At 40.2% G+C, this 22,842-nt stretch overlaps 2 protein-coding genes across 5 annotated transcripts in view; one reads left to right on the top strand and one right to left on the bottom strand.

Moving 5' to 3' along the window:
* Positions 1–15,521, top strand: part of TBPL1 (TATA-box binding protein like 1) — a 36,818-nt gene extending 21,297 nt beyond the window's left edge. Inside the window, exons 2-7 of the mRNA XM_003121192.5 lie at positions 2,783–2,961; positions 7,848–7,930; positions 8,106–8,169; positions 10,088–10,191; positions 10,285–10,379; positions 13,312–15,521. Of these exons, the coding sequence (XP_003121240.1) occupies positions 2,827–2,961; positions 7,848–7,930; positions 8,106–8,169; positions 10,088–10,191; positions 10,285–10,379; positions 13,312–13,391 (561 nt within the window). The 5' untranslated portion in view covers positions 2,783–2,826 and the 3' untranslated portion in view covers positions 13,392–15,521. The remainder of the gene's footprint in view (positions 1–2,782; positions 2,962–7,847; positions 7,931–8,105; positions 8,170–10,087; positions 10,192–10,284; positions 10,380–13,311) is intronic.
* Positions 13,481–22,842, bottom strand: part of SLC2A12 (solute carrier family 2 member 12) — a 66,033-nt gene continuing 56,671 nt past the window's right edge. For 2 of the 4 annotated variants that reach the window (XM_005652670.3, XM_021087654.1), the window contains exon 5: positions 20,205–20,490. In XM_005652670.3, coding sequence (XP_005652727.1) covers positions 20,412–20,490 — 79 coding nt within the window. In that variant the 3' untranslated portion in view covers positions 20,205–20,411. Of the gene's footprint in view, positions 17,620–20,204; positions 20,491–22,842 lie in introns of those variants that run through there. The other 2 variants (XM_003121191.6, XM_021087644.1) reach the window with 2 other exon arrangements.

The following is a 22,842-nucleotide window of genomic DNA, read 5'->3' as shown; positions in this document are numbered from 1 at the left end:
ATACTTGTCTCATAATCGCGTGATCCCAAGTGGCTTCCGGAGCTCCAGCTCTCATGTCCAGACTCCAGGCAGCAAGAATGAAGAACAGGACGGCAAAAGAGTTTTCGCTGGCTTAGTCCCTCTAAGCAGACTTCCTAAAAGATCCAAAACCATTTCATTTGACATCTCTTGACCAGGACAGAGTCATGTGTCCTCTTGACGGTATCTGTTGCCAGGGAAGCTAAAATGTAAGGTGTTTTCTTTCTGTCATAGTGTCCCCAGCTAGACATCTGAGTTCTATTCATTGTGAAGGAAGGGTGGATTGGATGTTGGGGTGAGCACGTAGGAACCTCTATCTCACAGTTTTTCCCAATTTTATTAGGAAAATAGCAGATGGCTCAATATTTGGTTTATGATATAATCCTGGGAAGTGATGCTAAGAAACCTCTGCTCTGCCTGTTGACTTAAACTTATGTTTATCACTGTCATTATTGTGTTATTATTTTCCAGGTATATGTGCTAAGTATTTTTCATACATTTTACATAATTCCCATAACACTAACTGGTAGGCACTGTCCATTACCTGTCACAGATGAGGAAACCGAGACACAGATAGATTGCACAACTTGCCTAAGTCCTCTGAGCTAGTAGGTGGGGAGGCAGACATTGCATCCGCTGCTTAAGATCAGCCTTGATAACTGCTTCTGTCCTCTGCTTATTAATCTGCCTGCCTGTATATCTCTCCCTCTGACCCACTGCCACTCCTGTCCCATCTCTTATACGTAAAGATCACCCGAGGTTGCTCACACATACATAAAGAACAGAAAAACAAAAAGATAAACAGATTGAAGGGAATATAAGAGTGAGAAAATATGAAGTTCCCATCGTGGCTCAGTGGTGGTGAACCTGACTTGAACACATGAGGATGCAGGTTCGATCTGTGGCCTCACTCAGTGGATTAAGGATCCTGTTACCATGAGCTGTGGTGTAGGTCGCAGACATGGCTCAGATCTGGCATTGCTGTGGCTGTGGTATAGGCCAGCAGCTGCAGCTTAGACCCCTAGCCTGGGAACCTCCGTATGCTGCAAGTGTGGCCCTAAAGAGCAAAAAAAAAAAAAAAAAAGTGAGAAAATATAATGAAGTTCTATTGATACAGAGTCAAACGCTGTATGATGCTATAGAGGTGCTAAAAGTCTTGGTCTGACTTCTCATTGTATCCTATCAGAAACTAAAAGGCTGGAGAACAAGTTTGAATTGTTTTATTTGGATTCATCTTCATTTGTTAGGCATATAATAATTTGAATCCATATAAAGAATACCAGTTCTTTTTCATATTGTGGCTTCAGGGAATCATAAAGATAATTATAATATTGTTACCGTTTTCTGATTTTCTCTTCATGCTGTAGGTAAGCTGAATTACCATTAATTATTTTTAAGATGTGGAAACCCAGTCAAAGAGAATATTTTTAGCAGGACATGGATTGTGTGCTTAGTAAAAACAAGGACTTGTGGAGTTCCCACTGTGGCCCAGCGGGAACGAATCCGACTAGGAACCATGAGGTTGCAGGTTCAAGCCCTGGCCTCGCTCAGTGGGTTAAGGATCCGGCATTGCCGTGAGCTGTGGTGTAGGTCACAGACGTGGCTCGGACCCTGCATTGCTGTGGCTGTGGCATAGGCTGGCAGCAACAGCTCCTATTCAACCCCTGGCCTGGGAACCTCCATGTGCTGCAGGTGTGGCCCTAAAAAGACAAAAGACAAAAAAAAAACAAGGACTTGTTTTTGTTTGTTTATAGAAATACTTCTGTCATAGTTTTGAAAAGATACATTTCGGAAGTTTGGAGTCTTGATAGCATTGTGCTCAGTAACTATTTGTTAGTTCTCCCCCATGTACACACGTTTGTGAACTCCTTCAGGACAAAAGACTTTGCCATAGTCCTTTTCTCCTCCAGTGTCCTCAGCGTATAGAGGCGTTCAGTAAGCAGGTAGTGAGTGAATGACTAGTAAATGAGAAAAGTCTGTTAATAAATGTTATAATTAACATTGCTGCCTCTTTAAACTTAAGTCAGTGGCTCTACCTGAAATAGAGGAAAAGTAGGTCATTCTTTTTATAGCCCTTGCAAGTTGTATGAAGTGGGTCATAGTATCATTAATGGTTGGACATTGGGATCACAAAGTCTAGCCTTGAACATGGTTTGTTTAGAGAATCATCGTAACTGCGATACAGCTGGAATATGGTGGCTGTAAAGGCGAGTCACAGGAGAGAAGGTTAGCAAGCTCCTGGCATGTACAAGTTACCAATTAATTTTAAGGAATGAAAGTTAGGTCCAGGAGTTCCCGTCGTGGCGCAGTGGTTAACGAATCCAACTAGGAACCACGAGGTTGCGGGTTCGATCCCTGGCCTTGCTCAGTGGGTTAAGGATCCGGCGTTGCCGTGAACTGCGGTGTAGGTTGCAGACACGGCTCGGATCCCGCGTTGCTGTGGCTCTGGCGTAGGCCGGTGGCTACAGCTCCAATTCGACCCCTAGCCTGGGAACCTCCATATGCCAAAGGAGTGGCCCAAGAAAAGGCAAAAAAAAAAAAAAAAAAAAAAGAAAGGTCCAGATTTTGAAGGGTTTCATGACATGTTATCTTTTAAAAACTGACGTTTTATACAGGGAAAAGAAAAGACATGGTTTGACTTGAGTAACATTTGAAAATAAATAATAGAGATTCACTTCTTACATTTTAGTTTTCAAGATTACTTGAGAACAATATATTTACGAAACATTGGAGTTTAACTATCTTATTTTGTTTCATTTCTCAGGATGTGATCTTCGTGGTGGGAAGCTAAGTTTTTAAACTACCCCAATGGATGCAGACAGTGATGTTGCATTGGACATTCTAATTACAAATGTAGTCTGTGTTTTTAGAACAAGATGCCATTTGAACTTAAGGAAGATTGCTTTGGAGGGAGCAAATGTCATTTATAAGCGTGATGTTGGAGTAAGTATCTAAATTTTGGTATTTGTGCTATATGCAGCCTAATTTTATAGTGCAGTGAATGATACACTAAAATGTGTTCTTTCTACTACAGTTTATGAACACCTTACATTTGAATGATGCCCTGATATGTGTTTGTATATACTAATTTTAATATGTTTATTAAATTTATTAATATACTTAATTTTAATGTAGAATCAATGTATATTAATTTGGTAGTGTGTTGTCCTGTCCCTCTTTAATTAACCAAGGTAGTCGTAATTCTTTACTAACAAATTGCAGAAGACAGTATGGTTCATATCCTAACCTGTACATTTTAAATTTTAGTTTTTGTTAAATCTATAATATTTGAAATAAAAGCTGTTAACTTGCTTTTGACCTTAGCGTTTTGAGAATAACATTATAAAATATAGTGGCTGTTCATTTGGCTTTTATAAACTAAGGAATGATGACAGTGTTTTAAACGTTTATTATAAAAATTAAGAATGTATATGGAAGTTCTCTTGTGGTGCAGTGGCTTAAGGATCTGGTCACTGCAGTGGCTCAGGTCGCTGCAGTGGCACAGGTTCAGTGCCTGGTATAGGAACTTCCTCATGCTGCAGACATGGACCCCAAAAAATTAAAAAATAAATTAATGTTTCTTAAAAAAAATATTTAAAAAGAATGCCTATGAAGGCTTTATTTTATTTTTATTTTTGTTTTTGTCATTTATAATGATTTTTATTTTTTCCATTATAGCTGGTTTACAGTGTTCTATCAGTTTTCTACTGTACAGCAAGGTGGCTCAGTCACACACATATGTACACATATATACATATATGTATATATACATTCTGTTTTCTCACATTATCATGGTCCATCATAAGTGACTAGATATAGTTCCCACTGCTATATAGCAGGATCTCATTGCTTATCCATTCCAAAGGCAATAGTTTGCATCTGTTACCCCCAAATTCCCAGTCCATCCCACTCCTTCCTCCTCCCCCTTCGCAAACACAAGTCTGTTCTCCATGTCCATGATTTTCTTTTCTGTGGAAAGGTTCATGTGTGCCATATATTATATTCCAGATATAAGTGATATCACATGGTATTTGTTGTTCTCTTTCTGACTTACTTCACTTAGTACGAGAGTCTCTGGTCCCATCCATGTTGCTGCAAATGGCATCATTTTGTTCCTTTTTATGGCTGAGTAGTATTTCATTGTGTATATATATCACATCTTCTTAATCCATTCATCTGTCAGTGGACATTTAGGCTGTTTCCATGTTTTAGCTATTGTGAATAGTGCTGCAGTGAACTCAACGGCGCATATATCTTTTTCAAAGAAAGTTTTGTCCGGGTATATGCCCAAGAGTGGGATTGCTGGGTCATGGTAGTTCTGTATATAGTTTTCTGAGGTACCGCCATACTGTTTTCCATAGGGGTTGTACCAATTTACATTCCCACCAACAGTGTAGGAGGGTTCCCTTTTCTCCACACCTTCTCCAGCATTTATTATTTGTGAACTTATTAATGATGGCCATTCTGACTGGTGTGAGATGGTACCTCATAATAGTTTTCATTTGCATTTCTCTTATAATTAGTGATGTTGAGCATTTTTTCATGTGCTTGTTGGCCATCTGTATATCTTCTTTGGAGAAATGTCTATTCAGGTCTTTTGCCCATTTTTCAATTGCTATTTTTGCTATTGCGTTGTCTAAGTTGTTTGTATATTTTAGATATTAAGCCCTTGTCAGTTGCATTGTTTGAAACTATTTTCTCCCACTATGTAAATTGTCTTTTTTGGGTTTTTTTTTTAGTGGTTTCCTTTGCTGTGCAAAAGTTTGTTAGTTTGATTAGGTCCCATTGGTTTATTTTTGCTTTTATTTCTGTTAACCTTGGGAGACCTGAGAAAGCATTTATAAGGTTAATGTCAGAGAATGTTTTGCCTATGTTCTCTTCCAGGAGTTTGATGGTGTCTTGTCTTACATTTAAGTCTTTAAGCCATTTTGAGTTTATTTATGTGCATGGTATGAGGGTATCTTCCAGTTTGATTGATTTACATGCGGCTGTCCAGTTTTCGCAGCACCTCTTGCTGAAAAGACTTTTTCCCATTTTATATTCTTGCTTCCTTTGTCAAAGATTAATTGACTGTAGGTGTCTGGGTTTATTTCTGGTGGGTTCTCTATTCTGTTCCTTTGATCCGTATGTCTGTTTTGGTACCAGTACCACTCTGTCTTGATGACTGTGGCTTTGTAATATTGCCTGAAGTCTGGGAGAGTTATACCTCCTGCTTGGTTTTTGTTCCTCAGGATTGCTTTGGCAATTCTGGGTCTTTTGTGGTTCCATATAGATTTTTGGATTGTTTGTTCTAGTTCTGTGAAAAATGTCAGGGGTAATTTGATGGGGATTGCATTGAATCTGTAGATTCCTTTGGGTAGGATGGCCATTTTTACAATATTAATTTTTCCAACCCAGGAACATGGGATATCTTTCCATTTCTTTACACCTTCCTTAATTTCCTTGATGAATGTTCTGTAGTTCTCAGCATGTAACTCTTTCACCTCCTTGGTCAGGTTTATTCCCAGGTATTTGATTTTTTGGGGTGCAATTTTCAAAGGTATTATATTTTTGTATTCCTTTTCTAATACTTCATTGTTAGTATACAGAAATGTGACTGATTTCTGAATGTTAATCTTATATCCTACTACTTTGCTGAATTTGTTGATCAGTTCAAGTAGTTTTGGGGTTGAGTTCTTAGGGTCTTCTATGTATAGTATCATATCATCTGCATACAGTGACAATTTTACCTTTTCTCTTCCAGTTTAGATACCTTTTATTTCTTTTGTTTTTCTGTTTGCTGTGGCTAGGACTTCCAATACTATGTTGAATAGAAGTGGTGAGAGTGGGCATCCTTGTCTTATTCCATATTTTACTGGGAAGGCTTTCAGCTTTTCTCCATTGAGTATTATATTTGCTGTGGGTTGAAAGCTCTATTTTAGCTCTAAAAATTAGATTCCAGTAAATTTTAGTAAATTTTCACCAGTTCTTAGTGCTGGAAACTAAGATGAATTAAATTCAATTAAAAATTTCAAAAAATTAAAAAATTTTAAAAAAATTTTTTTTAATTTTTAAAAAAAGGAGTTCCCATTGTGGTTCAGCGGAAACAAATCTGACTAGTATCCCTGAGGACGCAGGTTTGATCCCTGGCCCCTCGTTCAGTGGGTTAAGGGTTCGGCATTATTGTGAGCTGTGGTGTAGGTTGCAGACAAGGCTCAGATCCGGTGTTGCTGTGGCTGTGGTGTAGGCCTGTAGCTACAGCTCCAATTCAGCCCCTAGCCTGGGAACACCCATATGCTGCAGGTGCAGCCCTAAAAAGACCAAAAAAAAAAAAAAAAAAAAATTTCAGTGAGTCACAATTAAAGATTGTCAGGTTCATCAATAATGTCATCATCACTTTAGAAAAAGAGTAGATGCATCTGCTAAAAAGAAGGAAGAGCGTAATGTTGCTTTGGAACTTTGGCGTGCCATGTGGGAGAGAAGTCATTTTTTCCTAGGAAGGTTAACTCAGAAATCTGAGTTGATAGACAGGCCAGTAGTGAAGACAGTTAAACATAGAATAAACTCATAGTTTCTTAGCCACTTATATATGACATTTTGTAATGTGTTTTAGCTCAGATTTTATTTTGGATGTGTGATAAATTTTGTCTCCCTAGATTTGATAGCTTTCTAGTTTGATAATATGGCATATGACAGGAAAAGGGAGGAACTCAAAACGTAACGAGTTTTACAGAGAAACGTCTGATTCATTTATCTGTTATGTATTCAGTAAACATTTCTCCCTCTTATACAAAATGGCCACATAATGAAAAGTCACAATGAAAATTTAAATGTTATCTTGGACCTTAGTCTTTGACCTGTTTATACTCATGCTGTGGGTAATTTTATTCAAACCAGTAGCTTTAAGTGCCTTTCATTTCTAAGGCATCTAAAATTACATCTCCAGCTCCAACATTCCTCCCACATTGAATATTTGCACATTGACCTTGACTATGTAACAGGCACCTCAGCTCTAAGACATGGTCTGAAGGAGTGATGGGCACCATGAAACAGAGTAAAGCAGGGTTAGACGTCAAAGAGGGATGAAGGGCTGGGTTTTTCGCGGGAAAGGTCAGGGAGGGCCTCTCTGTGGAGGTGACATCTGCTGAGAGACCTTAAGTGAGAATATCAAGAGAAGAATATTCCAGACAAAATAACAGCTACTCGGAGTTCCTGAAGTGGCTCAGTGGTTAACAAATCCCACTAGGAATCATGAGGTTACGGGGTGGATCCCTGGCCTTGCTCAGTGGGTTAAGGATCCGGTGTTGCCGTGAGCTGTGGTGTAGCTCACAGACGCGGCTCGGATCCTGAGTTGCTGTAGCTCTGGCGTAGGCCCGTAGCTACAGCTCCGATTCGACCCCTAGCCTGGGAACCTCCATATGCTGTGGGAATGGCCCTAGAAAAGGTAAAAAGACAAAAAAAAGTAACAGCTACGCAAATCTCCTGAGGTGTGAACAAGTTTGCATATTTGAGGATCCATGCAAATTGTAGATTCCAGTTATGGGAACGGTGGTATGAGAGTTGGAATGTGTACCTATTTGTAATACATTGATTTCAAGTATATAGTAAGAGATTTACACAGACCTTGAATTTTTAACTAATTAAGTGCCTTTTGGATTATTATGTTGTGTTCAGTGTGGTCCTTGATTTCAGAATGGGTGATGTAGTGAACAGTTATTTCAGTCTTGGGTAAGCTTGAGGGGGTATTTCAACATTAAAATGGCCACACAGAGTAGAACTATGTGTACAAATTAACACTTATTATGTAATCAGTTTGTTGGGATTTTAGTTTGTTTTTTCTTTTTTTGCAGAAAGTATTAATGAAGCTTAGAAAACCTAGAATTACAGCTACAATTTGGTCCTCAGGAAAAATTATTTGCACTGGAGCAACAAGGTAAATGTCTGGGCTTCAATTTTTATTTTTAATTTTTATTTTTTAACTTTCTCCTCATGGAAGGGGCATTTTTCTAGACTTAAAAATGAAATCACATGTACAGTTTTTCGTGTTGCTCAGTGTAAAATTTATTTCCCGTGTAAATGAAAATCTTTTTCTTTTCTTCAAACCATAGTGAAGAAGAAGCTAAATTTGGTGCCAGACGTTTAGCCCGCAGTCTCCAGAAACTAGGATTTCAGGTAATGTTCTCAAAAGATACCCAAACTGTAAATATTCAAGGATTTATTTTTGTACAGTTAATATTTTTCATTTAGTGGACTAAAGAAATCCCCACAGAAAGTCCTCCTTTGATTGACCCTTTTCTACATTTTATTATACTGTCCTTCAGCACAAAAATTTAGTAGCAGAACTGGTTGTGTGGGTATTTGTAAGGGATCCTAGCTTTTCCTCCAATCCCTTTCCTGTAGAGAGAGACGTGTTTCCTTAAAAATTAGCTGCCTTTTCAACCCTTTAAGTTTTTCACTTCTCACCAAAAAAAGAAAAAGTCATGTTTTTGATCGTCACAAGAATGCTGTGTCAGGATGACGAGTAGAGAGCTGCAGGGGCCTGTTGACTTGTACACCCTGGTTGACAGGCCCTCACACTTAGAAAGTGACTGTGCTAGCAGGTCAGCCTTATGAAGTGTAATTTTATAGAGGCATGCATCTGAATAAAATGAGTCCATATCGTGGACTTGCCCAGTACTTGGAAATGATGAGGAAATGAAAAAGATGAGCTGTGGTTCCTGGAGAAGTGGGCCGGGGCTGTTTGGGGTTTGAGTGCGAGGTTGAGTTCCTCTCCGATGACTTCAGTCTCCTTTGAGGTGAAAGGTGCTAGGAGAGCACTGGGTGCCAGTGGGGAGCAGGGGTGTTGGTACTGGACGGGAGTGCAGGGTCAAGACCTGCAGGAGACGGTGGGCTGCTTTGCAGGCTTTCTGACTTTGTCCCACTGCCTTGTACCAGTACTGAGCTGGAGGATGGTCAGTTCATCCAGATTTGTGGTTGTACTAAGAACAGTTGAAACGTTAACAAGGTAAAACCATTAAAATATTAGTACAAGTAGCCGAAGGTGTTAATATTGAGAGAACATTATTTTCAACCTTGGAGCCTCTTTTCTGGGCATAATATTAGAAATGTTGAGGGAAATCTCAGAGTTAAAAACACAGTTTTATCACTCTTTTCCCCACGGTATGTCCCAAGAGAAACAAACATCTGACTAAACTCAAGAAATGTCATTTTACCTTATTGCATATAGGAAAAAGTCTGGGCCTCTCCCACCCTCTTAGATGGCCCACTCTTTTTCTGTGAAGTGTGTTTGTTTCTCAAGACATCTGCTTCTCACCTATCAGGAAAGAAAAGAAAGAAAAAAAAAAAAAAATCCTGGCTTTTGGAGTTCAGTGTTTACTATTTTCACTTAATATTGAATGACAGCTTTTCCATTTTGACTCTTCAAGGAGGACTCTGCTTTAATCTTTTCCTTACTCTCTGCTTTAATCTTTTCCTTACTGTTCTCCCTCCTATCCCAGGAGATTAATAATCCCATTTAAAGTATTAAGAAATTAGGGAGTTCCCGTTGTGATGCAGCAGAAACGAATCCGACTGGTATCCATAAGGATGCAGGTTCGATCCCTGGCCTTGCTCAGTGGGTCAGGATCTGGTGTTGCCATGAGCTGTGGTGTAGGTTGCAGATGTGGCTTGGATTCCACGTGGCTGTGGCATAGGCCAGCAGCTGTAGCTTTGATTCAACCCCTAGCTTGAGACCCTCCATGTGCTGCAAGTGCAGCCGTTAAAAAATAATAATGATAATAAATTAAAAAATAAAGTATTAAAAAATTAAACTGAAATAAAATTCGGAAGACCCCAGATGTACTGTTTTACTAGTGTAATTATCTCCAGCTTTATTTAATTTATTTTTTAATGACTTTTTGAGCTTTTTTTTCCCCTTTTAATTACAACATTAAAGAGTCCTTGATTACTTAAAATCCTGAATCCATGCTTTAAATGTATATCTCATTTGCTCTTATTTTTAAGGATTGAAATTTAATGATTAAGAATACTCTGACGAGCAGATTTTTTGTTTGTTTTGTAGTAATTTATTGGTTTTACTCCTCTCCTAAAGGTAATATTTACAGATTTTAAGGTTGTTAACGTTTTGGCAGTTTGTAACATGCCGTTTGAAATCCGTTTGCCGGAATTCACAAAGAACAATAGACCTCATGCCAGGTAGGTCTTTGAAGAATTAAGATAACTTATCAAATTTGAAATTACCTATCAGGCTATAAGTATTTATATTAATTGTGACTTTTTTTGTTATAGTTATGAACCTGAGCTTCATCCTGCTGTGTGCTATCGGATAAAATCTCTAAGAGCTACATTACAGATTTTTTCAACAGGAAGTATCACAGTAACAGGTATTTTATGATATTGAAACTAAGCTTGTCAATTATGGATCGAATGAGATAAGAGGTGTTCATTCCAAAATAATGTCTGCGTTGTCCCTTGTAGTCATTTCTGCCCTTCTGGGAGAACCAGTCTCCTCACTTTGAACATGTAGCTTAGGTTTCCCTGCTTTTCTATACAATTTTGAAATCTTACGTATAATATTTTATGTCTCTCCTCTTTATCTTCATCATTACCTTAGCGAGATTCATCTGTATTGTTCCATGTAGCTGTAGATTAGTTGTGTTTTTTTTGGTTTTTTTTTTTTTGTCTTTTTCAAGGCTGCACCTGTGGCATATGGAGGTTCCCTGGCTAGAGGTTGAGTAAGAGCTGTAGCCACTGGCCTACACCACAAACACTGCAACTCGGGATCTGAGCCGTGTCTGCAACCTACACCACAGTTCACGGCATTGCCGGATCCTTAACCCACTGAGCAAGGCCAGGGATCAAACCTGCGTCCTCATGGATACTAGTCAGATTCGTTTCCATTGAGCCACGATGGGAACTCCTAGCTTAGTTATTCTTACTGCCATATAGTACCCAGTACATGGCTATATTGTCTATGAGCATTTAGATAGTAGTTTCCAGTTCGGAATTAAGAATATTCTAATATTGGTGTTCCATGGTAGCTCAGCAGGTTAAGAATCTGGCATTGTCACTGCTGTGGCTCTGGTCACTGCTGTGGCACAAGTTTGATCCCTGTCACCAGAACTTTCACATGTTGTGAGCACAGCCAAAAAATAAAGCCTATTCAAGTATATATTTTCATATTTGGTATAAGTTTATGATATTTTGTGTTTAAAATACTCAAGGAGGAATTCCCGTCATGGCACAGCAGAAGTGAATCCGACTAAGAACCATGAGGTTGTGGGTTCAGTCCTTGGCCTTGCTCAGTGGGTTAAGGATCCATTGTTGCCGTGAGCTGTGGTGTAGGTCACAGACGAGGCTCGGATCTGGCATTGCTGTGGCTGTGGTGTAGGCCATCAGCTACAGCTCCAATTAGACCCCTAGCCTGGGAACCTCCATATGCCATGGGTGCAGGCCTAGAAAGACAAAAGGCAAAAAATAAATAAATACATAAAATACTCAAGGAGAATCCCTCATGGCTCAGCAGGTTGAGGATTCAGCATTGTAATTGCTATGGTTCAGTCCCTGGTCTGAGAACTCCTGTATGCCTCAGGTGCAGCCAAAAAAACCTAAAAACAACAACAACAAAAAAAACTTGAGAGAAACCCATTTTATGAACTTCATGGAAGTTTTACATGAGCAACTATAATTGGTACCTGTTATGTTTTATGTGTATTTTGTTGTCTCTGTTGAGTCTTTTTAATTATTTGGAAGGGATAGTTTCAGAAAACGAAGCATAGATGTCAACGGGTAGCATTAGCACACAGGCTGAATTTTTTAATATTATCGTAGTTATAAATTTTACAGAGACATTACTTGGGAGTGAGGCCCAACCTTTGGCAAAATTGAGTTAAGGAAGATTTCTTTAGTGTCCTTGAGTGTTCTTTTTACCCATGCAACCCTTAGAGGAAAATTAAAATGATTAACTGACACCTGTTAACCTGAAACAAAAATCTTAAGTTTTGATTTACCCATGGATTTTCACATCTTCCCAGAGGTTTTTAAAGGCTCTTGCGGAGTCATGCCTGAATCTTAAACATGGAGTGATGAGGAGCAAGTCTATTTGTTCTCTTCTTTCAACTCACTGTCTCTGTACTTTGGAGCTCAGACTTCACAGAGGCCCCCAAAGCTGTTGATACATCCCTACAAAGGATGGAATACAATAGTGCCTGTGTACAATATAGATTAACTTAGTAGAGAATTAACAATAGCAAACTGAAGAGCATTGACCTGGTTAGTTAGTACACATTATTATATATTAGCATCCAGTATATCCTGTGAAGTGTTAACAATTCAGTGGACACATACTGAGTGGTTCCTGTGGGCAAAGCTCTAGACTCTGTGGACGGGCTGAGGTGGGTTGGGGAGGAGCGGACCCGGATAAAACGTAGTCAGTACCTTCCAAGGGTTCACAGTGGGTGTGCATGTCCACTTCTAGGATCTTTCACAAGGTAAGCGTACATCTGTGAAAAAACTTTCTTTTTTTTTTTTTTCAAAGTAAGTTTTAAAAGTTACTTCTAGCTTCTAGCATTACATGTATATATTGTCAACCATCCCTTGCCTTTTTTTTTTTTTTTTTTTTTCAATTAACAGAGTAAGCTTTAAAGGCCAGATTAGTAAATTTGTGAGGATGTTTAGACCTTGCAGTTTATAACAGCGCTCTGGTTTCCCAGCACTCTGGTCGCAGCACTGTGTAGCCCTGCTGGGTTCCTCAATACGCCGGTGAGCTTCAGTTGTAGCCTAAACAAAAGCCAGTCTGCAGTGACCAAAAGGATAATAGTTATCTAGTCCCACTTGTTATTCTTTCCTTTAAAAAGCGTAGTATAGCACTTTGTAATCTCCTTCTTGATATCTGTGTGTTTTTTTTTTTTAATATATTCTCTTTTCACAGTGGTACCCTAAAATGAGGAATATCATCCTTTTATGTTCAATTGTCTTTAATGGGCCATAAAAAAAATTTTATTCTCTTGATCCTTACTATGACTATGTGTGTAATTATGTAAGTGTAGTGGGGTTTTGTTTCGTTTTGTTTTTCCCTTTTTTGGCCATGCCCACATCATGTAGAAGTGCCTGGGCCAGGGACTGAACCTGCATGACAGCAGCGACCCAAGCCACTTTTTTAACCTGCTGAGCCACAAAAGAATTTCACGCATAGATTTAAAAAAAGAGGCAGCTAATATTTTGAAGTGTTTGGATATTTTTAATTGTGGGAAATCAGTTTTTCCTAGTGTTGTCTTTGGCCTCTTCTCACTCCTTCCTCCTTTGTGCTCATTACAGGGCCCAATGTAAAGGCTGTTGCTACTGCTGTGGAACAGATTTACCCATTTGTGTTTGAAAGCAGGAAAGAAATTTTATAATTCATCGCTTAATTGGTTAGAATCCCTAACTGAGCACCTTTTAAAACCTGCTGCACATTGGACTCAAAAGGAAAACTGGACCAACAGTAATCGAGGAAATAGACTCTTTTATTCATTCACGGCTACAGTAAGCTCCAGTCCCTTCGGATTTTATTTCAAACCTTGCTGTAATATAAAGAGGAAGTTTACAAGACATGACATTGCTGCTTTTACAAAAGGACATTCTATTTATTTTCGCAGTAATTTTCATGTCCCCATAAGCAGAGCTGTCACAGTGTGCACTACCTTAAATTGTTTTGTTGTCATTATTTTTTTTCCAGTTTGAGCTAACGTGTTTTATTTGTGAATAGTCTTTTACATTTTTGTATGCTAATATGGGCACCAAAGAACCTGTAAAAGTTATCTTTTTCAATTGAATGTGCACAAATAAAAGTTTGGAAAAGATCTCTCTTCATATCCATTCTATAACTTTTATTCCCCATTTTCTATTTTAACAAAAATTGTATTCATAATTTTTTTTTAATCTATGCAAGCTTAGACTTTTGCTAAAGTGTGTTGGCTTCTTTTTGAAGTGTATTTTGTAAATATATATATGCCACATGTGTAAAGTATCTTTTAATTCTCTGTTACCAAATATCAAATAGGAATTTTTTTTCTTGCAGATTAGAAGTAAAAACATGTATATAAATCCTAGAGAACCAGAGTAGAACTTTATAGTTTAAGTGTAATGTTTTATGTTGCTAATTTAACATGATAGAAGACGTTAACAATCTTTTAAAAGTTGCAGAATTGTAGTTTTTAAAAGAGAATCCTCTTACTTACAAGATGAATATGAGAAGGAAGCTGTGATGGGTTGTACCTCATTTGTACCTTTGTTATTCTGGAAAGACAACGCTGGTTGCAGGAAAGTCAACATCTTCGGTTGGTACTCAAGGCTATGCTAAGAGTCTTGTCAGAAGTTGAAGCATTGTGCTGTTGTAGCAAGAAGTGCCCAAAAGCTGCCCCTGTGCCACAGTATAATTATCCTGTAGTTCAACTTGAACTTGAAAGCCATTTTGTGAGATAAAAGTCTTTCCCCTTGTTGTGTCTTATTTAATGAAGCTAAAGAGCAACTACTCAGTATATGGAATGGCTACTCTTAAAGCTGTAATAAATATGCATTATTGAAAAAGTGGCTCTCTGGCTCACCCATGAGCCCAGGAGTAGTAACACAGGCTCAAGCTGCATTAGCGCTCTGCCATTTGCCTTTAGGAGTTTAGTATAACTAACAAGGATTTTACCTAGAACTAAGGCTGAGTGGAATCATATTAGCTTCAGTTAAAATTAATAGAGGTAATACTACAACATAATCTTCCACTAAAACTTTGAACTTCCAAAGTGTTTTGAAACCGTTGTGAACAATTGGAACATCTTAACTTCCCATATTCCAGTACATTTTCCTTACCCTATTCTAAAATCCTGAAAACTGCACTGAACAGTAAAAATTATTTTATGTTTATTTTATCTTTTTTCTTCTCGATGCCTTCCCCTGCTTTCATAAGTGGGGGGCAAAGGCTAACTTTTATATTATTTCTTGGGAAAGACTTAATTGTGATTTTCAGACTTCCGTTCTCATTTTTTACATTGTTGTTTATTTGTTTCATTTTAAGATCCAGTAGGCTAGGCACCCTCCTAAAATATACAGAATAAAATTTGATGAAAGTTACGGTTCTGGGCAGGCGTTTTTCAAAAACTTGAGGTTTTCCACTTAGATTTAATTAACAGTGATAACTGATCTCCTGATTTGCAATATTCACACACAAAAAAAAGAAGTTGAAAAAGGGAGGAAAAAAACATGATTATATAGCCAAGGTGCAGATCCAGGTATTGTAACATTTTTCAGTATTGAGTGACTTGAATACTAGGTAGGTCAGTAGCTCATCAAAATGCTTTCTCAGAAAAGAGGAAGAAAGACAATCAGAGCAGGTCTGGTTTCAGGGCTGCTGCTCAAGTATCGCCTGGCACAGTGTCTTGGGTGACCTTTTACATTTAACAAAGCTGGTAAGAAATGAGCGTGTCTGATGTCTTCTGGCTTTTCCCAAGTGCTGTACATTTTTTAACAAATAAAAACTGTGAATATGTACATACAAACTATGTATTCCCCCTTTCTTATTTTTGAAAGTCAAAAAGCTCTAATTGGGCGTGTCGGGTAAAAATTAGCTTGAAAATATATTTGTTTCATTAAAGGCTGGATAATAAGAAAATCATGAGAGCGTTTAAGATACCGAAGTTGAAATCACTTAGTGATAAACCTACCAGGTTCCTAAACAATTTCCTGCTCATTCACATGCATGACTAAACCAAGAAATAACTAAAGTATATACTGTGTTTGAACCACACAGCGAAACATGTAACAGTTTTGTTAAACATCTCTCAATCCGTGATGCTTGACAAAGAAGAAAATTCATATGATTACCTGTCCTGCCTTTTTAAAATCTCAGCATATAATTCCACTGAAAGTGGTATAATAAATTTCTTAAATTGATCCTCTACAGAGCATACTTTGCCTACTCCCTCTAAAACACATGAACAAAGCAGTGCGTGCTCTGACTTGCATCTGAAATGAATCATACAGAGTGCAGATGACAAAGCTCCTTAAAACTTGCCCTGCCAATTTTAATTTAGATAGTATGTCTCAGAACCTGGTCGTCTAGTCTCCTGAGTTTCTGATAATACAGTTTTACTATCACTTACATAGACTGTAGTCTTGAAACCTCTTCATTTTCAGGGAATGCAGTAGATCATATCAAACTAGGACACTGTTAAAGGCCAATAGAAAGATTTCAAGTCAAACAAAAAGTTTTTGACTCTTAGGATTCTCTTCTTTAAGGTAATCATTTTTGTATTCTTTTTAAAGTTCGGTTGCTCAATCCTTTTTTTGTGTGTGTCTCCCATAGCTAATAATACTGTAATTTAATGGGTTACTACATAAGTGGTTTGAGATCCTTTATTGTAGATTTTCTATCATTGCATCCAAATTCTACTGGTAAAATGCCTCCCCAAGTCTCAAAACTCAACTGGAGAAATGCAGAAGAGAGCAATCCATTGTGTAGGTGAAACCCAAATGTCTGGCGCAGTTGGTGATCTGTGTTTCATCATAGAGAAGAGCATAGTGAGGGAACTGGCCCGATGTCTGGATGTCATTTATTATGTCTGCAGGCATCTGAAGGTCAGCATAGATTATATATAGCCTGTATGCCTTAACCTGAGGTAGTGATATCCCTGAGGACTGCAAAGAATTGTAAGAAACTATGGACCACTGTGAGGTTATCATGAAAACCTTACAAAGAGAGAATTGTATAAGCTTAGTAACTTGAACCTAATTACATACAGATTTGGCTAAATAATACCCTAATGGCCTGACTCCTTTGCTCATGTTTGCCTAACAGCTATTTCTAAACAAATATGGTCCCAGGATTTTCAAATTGTCCTCTCTGTTCATACTTAAAAATGGATGGAAAAAATGCTTACTTTTCTCCTATTGCATAATTGTTTATTTTATAATACTAACATCAAAAAGGATCTTTTGCATTACATTGTAGTTTATAATTCATAAAATACGTCATATAATCTTTATACTTGTTTGTAGTTAGAAATTATCACTAGAATCCTAACCAGAACCCTGTCCTAACCTAGAATATGTGTGCAGTCATCCACATTATGTCTTGGGTTCTTTTTTGCACATGACCCAGTGCAAGGTGTGTCTCAGTAGGCCAAAAACTGTAAGCCTGTGATCAGACCACTTCTGTGTCTGAAAAACAAAGCCGCCACTGGCCTCTGTGCATACATGCCTTAAGGTAAAAGTTGATGGCATCACTAGTTCATGGTCTTTCAAAGGCTCCTCTGTGAAAAAGGTGGTAGATGGTGAACCAGCTAATATTTTTAACCTGGTATTCTGCTCAGTAGGAAAGAGATCACTTGGGACCTTGTACCTCATCTACCTTTTGGGGGGTAGAACGAGTGGCAACTGTGTATGGTGGGAAGACACTCTAAGTGTTCGTACACTGTATCAACATCTGTGAGGTTTTGCAGCTGCTAGGTCTCCGGAGAAAGCTGCCTTGGTTGTCCCCTACCCCGCAGCTTCTTAGACTCCAAGAACTGTTCTTGGGGTTTTCTTTTTTGAAGCTGTTTTGGCACTAATTCCTCTTGGTGATGACTCATAAAACAAATGTTGTTTTTCACATAGTTCCTGAAAGAGAAAGAGGCACTAATGAAAATGTCATTCCAGAGTTTACAGTATTTTGAAAGAAAAAAAAATGCAGGCTATTATTTTTTAAATCACCATGGGGCTTTAATGTATTGGCTGTGCAAAAAAAGACCAAAGCACACTGCAAAACCTCGATGTGTCATGAAATTCAGCACACCAGACCTTTGGTCAATCTCACGCAAAGGGCAGGGTGGGGTGTCTTCTCAGGGCAAAATCGCAACATTCCCGTCTGCAGGGAGCAAAGGACTCCAAGGACAGACTTACCTAAAACTAATGGAGATTCCATCCCAGATCCTCTCTGATTTTTCCCTTTTCTCAAACACTATCAATATGCCTATATTTATAGCTGCAGATTCTTTCTGCATTATCCCCTTGCTCCTGCCATTAACAAATCCATTTCTAAAGGATTATTCCCAACAGCATAAAAACATGGTCTAGTATTTTATGTCCATTTTTTAAAAGACCTTCGAACCTCTCTTTCACCTTCCAAATACCTTTCCCTTTAATTTAACCAATTCATCAAGTGGCCACGATGTGCCAGGTGCTATATATAGTAGGTGCCATGGATGGAACAAAGACTTGCTTTCAAGGAGCTTACATTTTAACAGAGGGAACAAGGACACAGGTATATAATTGCAAGTAGTAAGAGTGCTAGGGAGAAAAGTAAACCAGGAAAGAGAAAAAGAATGACTTGGGGAGGGTGGCAGACTGTATCATACTGTTGGCTTCTCTAAAGGCTAGGTGACATCTGATCAGAAACTCGAGTGAAGTTAGAGAACCATGCGAAGAATTGCAACCAAGTGCTGTGTTACGAAAAATCCAGTATGGCTAGAGCTTGGCAAGTACATGAGTGACAGAGATGAGGGTGAAGGGGTGAGTAGCAGCCATAGTTTAGAAGCTTGACTTTTATTTGAAATGTCGACTGTTGCATGGCTAATAGACTGTAGAGGGCAGGAGTTGAAAGAGGAAGACTAGTTTGGAGGTTAATAAGTCCAGATGAAGGATGGTGGCTTAGATTTAGAAGAGTAAGAGCAGAAAATATATATTCGTATGTTTTAGGAGCTGACAAGACTTACTGATAGTGTAGCTGTGGGGTGTAAGGAATAGCAGGGGTGAATCCTAAACTTCTGGCCTGAGGAGCACCCCTGCCCCATTCCCTCAAGCAAAAAGGCTTGTGGAGGAATAGGGTGGGAGTGGGATAGGGAGTCAATGGGACTGGAAGCCAGGAGTTCCATGTAGGCCACGTTAAAAGCTAGAGATGCCTATTGGACATTTCAACCAAAAATCTTAAGTGGAGATTTGAAAATCAAAAAAAAAAAAAAAAAAAAAAGCTCCCATCGGCGCAGTGGAAATGAATCTGACTAGGAACCATGAGATTGCAGGTTTGATCCCTGGCCTTGCATAGTGGGTTGAGGATCTGGCGTTGCCTTGAGCTGTGGTGTAGGTCGCAGACTCGGCTCGGATTCTGTGTTGCTGTAGCTCTGGCTTAGGCTGGTGGCTACAGCTCCAATTAGACCCCTAGCCTGGGAACCTCCATATGCTGGGGTGCAGCCCTAAGAAGAAAAAAAAAAAAAAAATCAGGCAAAAGGCCAGAGCCTAGAGATCCACGTTTTGGAGTCATCAATTTATGGATGGCTTATAAAGCCAGGGGAATACACAGAAGAGGTGAATATAGATAGAGAGGTAAGGATTGAGCCTGGGGCACTACTGCATTTAAAAGAAGAGAAAGCAAAGGAGACCAAGGAGTGATTAGTGAGGCAGAAGGAAAACCAGGAAAGTGTAATATTCCGGAATATATGTGGGGGGAAGAAAGTGTTTAAAGATAGGGCACTAGGAGTTCCCGTCGTGGTGCAGTGGTTAACGAATCCGACTAGGAACCATGAGGTTGCTGGTTCGGTCCCTGCCCTTGCTCAGTGGGTTAACGGATCCAGCGTTGCCGTGAGCTGTGGTGTAGGTTGCAGACGCAGCTCGGATCCCGCGTTGCTGTGGCTCTGGCATAGGCCGGTGGCTATGGCTCCGATTCGACCCCTAGCCTGGGAACCTCCATATGCCACAGGTGTGGCCCTAAAAAGCAAAAAAAAAAAAAAAAAAAAACAAAAAAAAAACCGAAAACAAAAAAAAAGGGTGTTGGAGGAACAGGGCATGTGCTATTGGGACGTCCCCTTAACACGGGGGTGGGACAGTTTGATAACTCAGCAGAAGTCATAGGTAGCCTGAGGAATAAGGAAGCAGGAAAGAAAGCCTAAGTGGAGAAAGTTCAAGAAGGAATGGGAGGAGTTCCCACTGTGATGCAACAGGATTGATGGTGTCTCTGCAGCACCAGGATGCAGGTTCAATCCCTCGCCTTGCACAAGGGGTTAAAGGATCTGGCGTTGCTGTAGCTGCTGTGTAGGTCGCAACTGCAGCTCGGATCTGAAAGATCAGCAAAAGGTGAGGAAGGGGGAAGAAGTGCTGGAGGCTTGAGGAGCGAGGACAGGGTGTGAGGTAACAATTGTGGACAGTAGGAAAATCAACAAAGGAAGTTGGAGGACATTCCTGAAGACCTACTTGAGATTTATGTACAGCAGTTTAAAACTGGGCTCATCAGCATCACTGTTTATTTTCTCCAGCCATGGGGTAGTTCCTCGGATGCAGGGAAAAAGCAAGCTAAAAACCGGCTTAATCAGAATTAAGGTTTGCCTGAATGATGGCGGGAAAGAGGCAAGGTAAAGGCGGGGGGTCGCGGGGTTGGGGGGCGATGCACAGGATCTAAGCAGGTAAGAAAGTAAGTGTGGTCACGGGTGATGAGTCTTCTGTGGATTCCGGGTCCTAGTGCCTCCTGATGCGGTTGAAATGCAGGTGCTTGAGAGTGAGCTGAAACACAGAGTGGTCCATGGGTGAGTGGGCTGTTTGTGAAAGGAGCAGTGATGGGGAAAGACAGTCCTCTTCCCAGCCAAACTGGACTGTAGTCGTCTTCACTTCATGAGTATCGCTCTCTCCTCCAGCCTCCTCAGTCACCTCTGTCCTCGCACTCTGCTGAGACTGTGCCTGACAACCTGCGGTCACCCTCCACCTTGCGCCTGACTGCTCAACAGCACTCAGCATCATCCAGTCCCGCCTTGTTATAACACTCCCCTCGGCTTCACTGAGACCATATTCTCTGGCTCCTCTCCAAGCTCACAGTTGTCTCCTCTTCAGTCCTGATACTCTCTTCCACCTACTCTCTAAATATTGGCCTGATCCAGGGCTTGGTCCTCGACTTCATTCTCTTCTCTCTGCTCTTTTCCTGGGTGACCTCATCTGGTTCCGTAACCTAAATACGGAAATCTGACTCCCAAATCTGACCCTGACCCTGAATGTCTCCAGAATTTCCTATTTACACATCCAGCTGCCAGTGAATTCTATAGCCAGCTGATCTCGAATGCACGTTTCTGTAATCCTTCCAGCCCTGAAACCTACTCCTCTTCCAGGCTCCCTATTTTGCCATTTAGGTGTCACCCTGACTGCTTCACTGCCCTACGCCTATAATCAGTTCATGCATTCATTTTTTTCATTTCTTCATTTTCAATAACGAGCTTCAGTTATATATTAAGAAACTGTTCCAGGTGCCAGGAAACAACAGTGAACAGAGCATATGAAAGTACCTACCCTCAAGGAACTTCATGCAGTGAGAGCAGATAGACAAGAAACTAAGAAAAGTATAGAGGGTTCCAGCTTTGGGAAAAAAAACTGAAAGAGGAGAGTGGATGCAGAGTTGTGACATGGTTGTGATTTTAAATAGAGTGATAGGAAAATTTGGAAGGCGATCAAGCAGTGAAACGGACAGATATCTAGGGGAAGGGAATTCTTAACAGAGGAAACCGGGGCAGAAGCTCTGACATGTGAGCATGCCTGGTGTGCTTAGGGTGCAGCAAAAAGGCCAGTGAAGCCAATTAGAATAGAAGAGGGGGAGAGTAGTGTGGTACGTGGGGCTGTGTGAGCCATCAAAACTGGTGGATTTGAGCAAAGGCTTGGTCACATTTAAAGGGATCACTGGGAATTCCCGTTGTGGTGCAGTGGTTAACGAATCCAACTAGAAACCATGAGGTTGCGGGTTCGATCCCTGGCCTTGCTCAGTGGGTTAAGGATCTGGCATTGCCGTGAGCTGTGGTGTAGGTTGCAGACGCAGCTCAGATCCCGCGTTGCTGTGGCTCTGGCGTAGGCTGGCGGCTACAGCTCCGATTTGACCTGGGAACCTCCACATGCCACGGAAGCGGCCCAAGAAAATGGCAAAAAGACAAAAATAAAAATAAAGGGATCACTGGATGCTGGGTTGAGAACAGGCTGGAGGGGATGAAGGCTGAAAACAGGACCAGGCTGGTGGCTACTACAGCAGCACCAGAGAGAGCTTGGCCACTCGGGTCAGGGAGGAGCAGGGAAGGGGGCCAGGCTCTGGATCTATTTTGAAATAAAAGCCAATATTATCTTCTGAATGACTGAACATGGGGTGGGAGGGCAAGAGAGTCAGGGAACACTCAGTCCAAAGTTTGTGGCCAGAGCAAGTAGGATAAGTTTGCCATCAACTAAGGTGGGTAAGTCTGAGAGTGGAATAAGTCTGGGGGACATCAGAGTTCAATTTAGAAATATTTGTAGACATTTGAAAAGCGATGTACAACAAACTGTTGAATAGATAAGCCCTGAATTCAGGAGAGATATTGAGGCTGGAGAGGTAAATTTTGGATTCAGCAGCATATGGATGGTATAAAGGCATTAGCTTTATCTGAGATCAACCAGCCAGAGAGGATGAAGCCCTAGGACACGTCAACTTTAAGATAAAGGAGTTCCCACTGTGGCTCAGCAGGTTAGGAACATGAACATCCATGAAGATGTGGGTTGGATCCCTGGCCTTGCTCAGTGGGTGAAGGATCCAGCATTGCTGTGAGTTGTGGTGCAGGTCACTGATGTGACCTGATCTGGTGTGGCTGTGGCTGTGGCACAGGCCAGCAGCTGCAGCTCTGATTCGACCTCTAGCCTGGGAACTTCCATGTGCCTCGGGTGAGGTCCTAAAAAGAAAAAAAAAAAAAAAAAAAAAAAAAAAGGTAAGATGAGCTGGAACCAGCAGAGGATGGATGTTGAGGAAAGACTGGTAGGGGATAACCAGGAGGTTGGTCCCTGAAGGCAGAGAGGCAAGTGTTTCGGGGAAGAGGGCGAGCATCCGCAGTCAGTGCTCGGGGTAGTCGCTGTGCT

This window comes from Sus scrofa, chromosome 1, assembly GCF_000003025.6.
Source record: "Sus scrofa isolate TJ Tabasco breed Duroc chromosome 1, Sscrofa11.1, whole genome shotgun sequence".
NCBI classification, from domain to species: Eukaryota; Metazoa; Chordata; class Mammalia; order Artiodactyla; family Suidae; genus Sus; species Sus scrofa.
The sequence above is the reverse complement of the archived record's forward strand: the minus strand, read 5'-3'. Positions and strand labels throughout refer to the sequence as shown.